This window comes from Colius striatus, chromosome 7, assembly GCF_028858725.1.
Source record: "Colius striatus isolate bColStr4 chromosome 7, bColStr4.1.hap1, whole genome shotgun sequence".
Lineage (NCBI taxonomy): Eukaryota > Metazoa > Chordata > Aves > Coliiformes > Coliidae > Colius > Colius striatus.
The window spans coordinates 41,063,621-41,069,620 of record NC_084765.1 but is presented as its reverse complement, the minus strand read 5'-3'; the positions used below and the strand labels follow the sequence as shown (position 1 = coordinate 41,069,620).

Sequence of the window (6,000 nt, the reverse complement as noted above, 5' to 3'; positions counted from 1 at the left end):
GGAGGGGACGCGGGGGATGGAGGCGGCGCTGCGGGAGCTGCGCGTGCTGCTGTCGCCCCTGTCGCGGGGGGCGCGGGGCTGTCTGCGGGACGCAGCCCGGGCCCGCCTGAGCAAGGGCCAGGACGCGCTGGGCACCCTCCTCCGCCCCGGGGGGATCTACCTGGAGTCCCTGGTGCCGAGCGGGGGCGGCCGGGCGCGGGGCAGCGTCCTCCCCGGAGCCTGGGCTGAGTAAGTGGCAGGGGAAGGGGTCCCGGGGGGCTGCGGGAGGCTGAGCGGCACTGGCGAGCCCTGCCTGGAAATGGGCAGCTCTGCGCTTCAAACGCCGTCGCTGGAGGGATGTTGGTTCGTGCCTGTTTGTTTGTTTAGCTGTGGCTGTGTTCGTTACAGTAGTTCATAACCAAAACGTGACGTTAACCTGGTCTCGTCAGTTCGCTGGCGTGAAGTGTGGTGATGCAGGTAGCGTGAAGTGTGGTGATGCAGGTGGCGTGAAGTGTGGTGAGTGCCCTGTACACATCAGGGGCGAGCTCAGCCATCACACGGGATGGTCTGAATTGGCTTCGGTAGCTTTTAATGCTGAGTCAAAACCACAGGCACGTGTCAGTTCTAAACGTCTGCGGGGTCAGGCAACACCAACACTGGCAAAGATTGGTGTGGAGACAAAGACCTGAAGAGTTTCAGCCTGAGCAATGCAGAGGCAAAGCATATGGCAATGGGCAATATGCTCTGCTTCTCCCTAGCTGGCCATGCTGGTGTTGCCCCTCCTACAAGAAGCCCTGAAGCAGAGCATTACTCACATGGTATGTGCCAAGAGAGAAGCACACAGGGACAGAACAGCCCCGTGTTTCTGAGAGAAAGAGAAGTGGGGATTCCCCAAGCACTGCCTTACATTGCAGGCTCTGCTAGGAGTGAAGTATGTTCTCATGTTGGGATGGGAGGGTGCAGGGGCAGAGCCTTTGCTGCAGAAGATTATCACTGCCAGAGCTGTTCAGTGTGTGAAATGTGGAAAGAGAGTCAAGTCAATAAACAAGCTGCATGTTATCTCTTCAGCTTCGTGTGGGAGAATGGAGGTGATGGTGATCTGCAGGCAGACAAGACGAAAATACTGGCTCTTAGTAAAAGTCATGAACTGTTTGTCTATGAATTCACTCTGGAAGATGGAAAATACAACCCCATTCCCCTGCACAGCTGTAAGGAAGAAACACTCAGAAAGCTCCTTGAAGTTAAAAACATCAGTGAGTAAATCTCAATGTGTGTTCTGTACTGGAATTGTTACAGGTCTGGTTCTGCTTCACCTGGTGAAACAAATGGAGGCTGTGGGACTGAACACTGGGAGAGTGCCCAACACACCCCTGGTGACTTGGCCAGTAGCAGTGTTAATGAACCTGAAAAGCAGCAGTAATGTTTCTGCATTCAGAGGCTGTTGTTAGAGGGAATTAGGCTGCTGCAGGGTCAGGTGTCTGGATGACACCAAGTTAAAAATACACTTCAGTAAAACATATGGATGCAGCCCTTGTGCCTCAGAGTTTCCCTTTAACCTTGGAACTAATGGGAAGAAAGCAGAGACAGGGCAGCTCAGTAACCCTGCACAGACTGATTATGTATTCAACCTTGTATTCTGTGAACAGTTAGGAGTGCACAGCCCTGTGCACACCCAGACCTTTGTTGTTTTACATGTTCTCAAGCATGTGAACTCTTCCTTGCTGAGGTATTTCTGCTCCCAAGGATTGGAGCTTTTGTTTTCAGCTCTGACTGAAATATTATGTGGTGATGACCTTTTTTTTGTGTCCCTCCCAGCATTGTCACTTGAAAGGCCTGCAGTGTTTTGGGAAGCTGTGTGTCATCAGTGTGCCTGGCACAAAAAGTGAGAGTTAAACCAAAACACCACACACCCCCCATGCCAGCTGTCAATCAGATGGCAGCAGAAGCCATGAATTTGAGCTGTAGGTTTCTAGAGGTGTCTTTACACATCAAAAGCACCAGATTGATATAATCCTGAAATGTCTTTGCATTTACAGGTCTCTCTTCAGTCTCCTGCTTGAGGATACTGTCTTTTGGAAACAACAAGTGCATACTTCTGCTCAATAAGTTTATTGTTGTGCATCTTACCTTCCCTGGAAGAGCCTCCCCCTCAGAGACCTGTGACTGCTTTACCCTTGATTTGTCCCCTCAAGCTGTGGAAAGAATAACAGACACACACTTCTGCAGGGGGATCCTGTTCCTGTTGGACAGCTGTGGCTGGATCTGTATCCTTTGCAGTAGAAGCTGACCTCTGAGTGTAAACGCTCTGGAAGAACAAAGTTGGGTTTTGTGACTGTCAAGGTTAAGCAGAAATTCCTTGAAATAATTTCAGGCACCTGTTTTGAAGCTGGATTCAGTGGAGGGGAATGAGCAGGGAAGTGGCAGTTGTTGTGGTAAGAAGTGCTGTAGCCATATATCAAATGCAGTTTCTCCATGTGCCAGGGGAAGTCTGTTTCACGCTGGAGCATTTCTGGGACGTGGCTCTGTGTGTAACAGCCTTTCGCTTGCTCTCACCAGCCTTTTGTTTCTTAGTTCCTTTAGAGATTACCTAGAGGTGTGGAGGGGATCAGGGCTTGGATCAGGTTTTCTGACAGGTATGTAAAATGAAATGCAGCAGGGTGAGGTCACATTTTCATCCTCATTGTGTAGCCACCAATATGTGTCCCAGTACAAGGTATAAACGAGCTCTTTGGAGGTGGCACAAGTTGCAACCTGAGCTTGGACTGCTCTTGTGGGACACCCAGTTGTAAGTGGTGTGTTGTGCAGAGATTGGCTCAGGCCACAAAGCTGACAGAGGTTCACCAGCGTCCCCTTCCATGTCGTGTCTTGTCAGTTGGACACTGGGGCCTGCTGTTTTCTTTGACCTTGTGTAAAGATGTGTTTGACTCTTTTGATGGTGCAAATCTGGCAAACATCAACGTGGGCCTCTGCCAGGGAGAGGTGCAGGGTGAGGACAGGAGCCCAGCCATCCCATCCCCTCTCACTGCCCTGAGAGTGTCGCATGACCTCAGTGTTGCTGTCGTCATCAGTTCCTCCAGCTGCGCCCTCTCTGTGGATCTAAACATCTACTTCAGGTAGGTTGGCAGCAGGATTCCTAAATGGAAGTTGTGAGTACAACTGACATGAAGAAGTGCCCGATCTTGATGCCAGAGCAGCTGAGGTGCTGTCAGCATCTGAGTGCTGGCTCTGTGGTTGAGTGGAAGTTTCATGTTCAAAGACTGCCCATTGGTTTTGTGCTCCAGTTTGTGCTCTGTCACTGCAACACATAGGAAGGCTTTGTGTTTTCTCTAGAAAGATGAGGTTGCTGACAGTGCCAGTGCTGGTTTGTAGCACCCCTTAGGAATACTCTACTGTATGGGATTGTTAAACTACCCCAATACAGCTTTACTGATTTTACTTGATAAATTAGGACTAGGTGGTAATTTAAGGTGGTGTCCACCTCAGTTAAGTAGCACTGGGTTTGGATGGCTTACCTGGATACACCTGTGCAGATGCTGTTGGTCTGAGAGAAGCTGCTTCACTGGAATTGAACATGAAGGAAAGAAAATCTTAAATCACCTGAGGGAGGTAAAATTCCCATTTCTTCCTTTACAGACAGTTCCCTGAGCATTTGCTCTGTAAGAGAGATTGTGAGAAGCTTCCAGTGAAGCCTCCTGAGGGGCTTGATGAGGATGAGCTTGCTTGTTCTGACTATAGCATGGAGCTTTTGCCGTTGCCTTTCCGCACTGACAGGTACGTAATGGTGGTGCTCTCCAAAGCAGGGTGCAGTGACAGTGCTCTAAAGCAGGGTGTAGTGACAGTGCTCTCTAAAGCAGGGTGTAGTGACAGTGCTCTAAAGCAGGGTGTAGTGACAGTGCTCTCTAAAGCAGGGTGTAGTGACAGTGCTCTCTAAAGCAGGGTGCAGTGACAGTGCTCTGAAGCAGGGTGCAGTGACAGTGTTCTCTAAAGCAGGGTGTAGTGACAGTGCTCTAAAGCAGGGTGTAGTGACAGTGCTCTCTAAAGCAGGGTGTAGTGACAGTGCTCTAAAGCAGGGTGCAGTGACAGTGTTCTCTAAAGCAGGGTGCAGTGACAGTGCTCTAAAGCAGGGTGCAGTGACAGTGCTCTCTAAAGCAGGGTGTAGTGACAGTGCTCTCTAAAGCAGGGTGTAGTGACAGTGCTCTAAAGCAGGGTGTAGTGACAGTGCTCTCTAAAGCAGGGTGTAGTGACAGTGCTCTAAAGCAGGGTGCAGTGACAGTGCTCTCTAAAGCAGGGTGTAGTGACAGTGTTCTCTAAAGCAGGGTGCAGTGACAGTGCTCTAAAGCAGGGTGTAGTGACAGTGTTCTCTAAAGCAGGGTGCAGTGACAGTGCTCTAAAGCAGGGTGTAGTGACAGTGTTCTCTAAAGCAGGGTGTAGTGACAGTGCTCTAAAGCAGGGTGTAGTGAGTGCTCTCTAAAGCAGGGTGGGCTTTGCTGTTTCACATCATCGATTCAGAAGGTGCTGTGAGTAAAACCAGCTCATTCTGCTTTAAGTCTTTGGTGTTAGGGAAAGGACCAAGGCAGCTTTACATGTGTCATCAAACAGCTTCCCAAGGGAAGTCAGTGTTTAAGGGGTTACTTTTAGTTTGACCCAGTATTGCCAGGTCTTTGTGTTCCAGGTACTTGTCAGTTTGTTGCATGTTTAGCACAGATGTGGGCTTCCAAATGGTTTCTGTCCAGGTAAAACCTCCTAACTGTGTTGTGACCCTTAGTGTCAGAGGCCCTGATACTAATAAACTTGCTGTAAATGTGGCAAACCTTCAATTCAGGAATTAATTTAGTTCTGGGTTTTTTAATTGATGGGGCATTTCCTGGGAGGAAAAGAACATTTCTACTACAAATTGCCAGCTTATGGGCTTTGCCAGCTCATGCAGCTGAGACCATTCAGCTTGGCTGCAAACACTGGTTAAACAGCACCAAAACAGGACATGTTGAGGTTAAAATGCAAGGTGTTAGATGGAAGCCATAGGCTTCAAATGGCATTTAACTGAGGAAGCTTTACAGATGTATTGACCTGTGTTGTTCTTGGGGTAAAAGCTGATACTGTGGGTAACCTCCCTCTCCATGCCAGGTCCTGGAAGGCACACTTATCCTCGCTCTGTGATACAGTAAGGAGAAGAAAACCAGGTTCTCCACATTTGGTGAACGACTTCAACTTGCCTTGGTATCATTTTTTCACCCATCTTGAAGGTCATGGTCCTGACATCTGTGAAACTCCTGAGCAGACGATGGTGTTTGTTCCACGGGCTGTTACGTGGGCCCTTGCCCAGCCAGTACAAAGCAGTGCCACCAACCTCAGCAGTGCAGCACAGCAGTGGAAACAAATCACCACAGGAGCACCACGAGAAGTGGTGAAACTGGAGTGTAAGCTGGTCACTGGAGTTAAAGCCTTGTTTGTAGTGTCAACAGATGAGAAAGGATTGACTCTTGTTCTCTGGGACTTGGAGTCGCAGGGTGTGAGCCGCTACGCCTTTGGCAGAGAGAGCGTGTCTGTGGATTGCAGTGAGGAGCTGCCCTTGTGTCTGCTTCTGACAGGTGAGGGCTGCTTTGTGGGGCTTCATTATCTCCTGTACTTCTCTTCCCTGTCTGCCTGGCTGCTGTTGGTTGCATTGCTGGACCGTTCTTGCTGGGCTGAAATCCAGGTGGAGCCCGTGCAGCTCAGCATCGTGGAAGAGAAGCAGTGGGTGGAAACGTTGCCCACTGATACACTTTTAACCATGGATTGGTTCTTTTATCTAGAGCATGGCCTCTCCTTGGTGCTGTTTGGTTTAAGCCAAGAGGAGTTTTTGAGCAGACTGATGATCTATGGCAGCGCTGGGGTCGTGGATTCTGTCTGTCACCTCAACGGCTGGGAGCGCTGTTCCATCCCCATGCACGCTCTGGAGGTGAGGAAACCTGCTTCATGCCTTGCAGGGAACAGGAATTCTCCTTCCATGTGCTTCAGCAATGTTAGTGGTGCTTTTAGACA

At 49.7% G+C, this 6,000-nt stretch overlaps 1 protein-coding gene across 2 annotated transcripts in view; it reads left to right on the top strand.

Moving 5' to 3' along the window:
• SPG11 (SPG11 vesicle trafficking associated, spatacsin) overlaps positions 1 to 6,000 on the top strand; it is a 31,128-nt gene continuing 25,128 nt past the window's right edge. For both annotated transcript variants that reach the window (XR_009819018.1, XM_061999138.1), the window contains exons 1-7: positions 1 to 228; positions 1,048 to 1,232; positions 2,016 to 2,243; positions 2,894 to 3,092; positions 3,613 to 3,750; positions 5,104 to 5,567; positions 5,772 to 5,917. Coding sequence is in view for 1 of the 2 variants with exons in the window: in XM_061999138.1 (XP_061855122.1) it covers positions 17 to 228; positions 1,048 to 1,232; positions 2,016 to 2,243; positions 2,894 to 3,092; positions 3,613 to 3,750; positions 5,104 to 5,567; positions 5,772 to 5,917 (1,572 nt within the window). In the remaining variant the exon portion in view is untranslated. The remainder of the gene's footprint in view (positions 229 to 1,047; positions 1,233 to 2,015; positions 2,244 to 2,893; positions 3,093 to 3,612; positions 3,751 to 5,103; positions 5,568 to 5,771; positions 5,918 to 6,000) is intronic.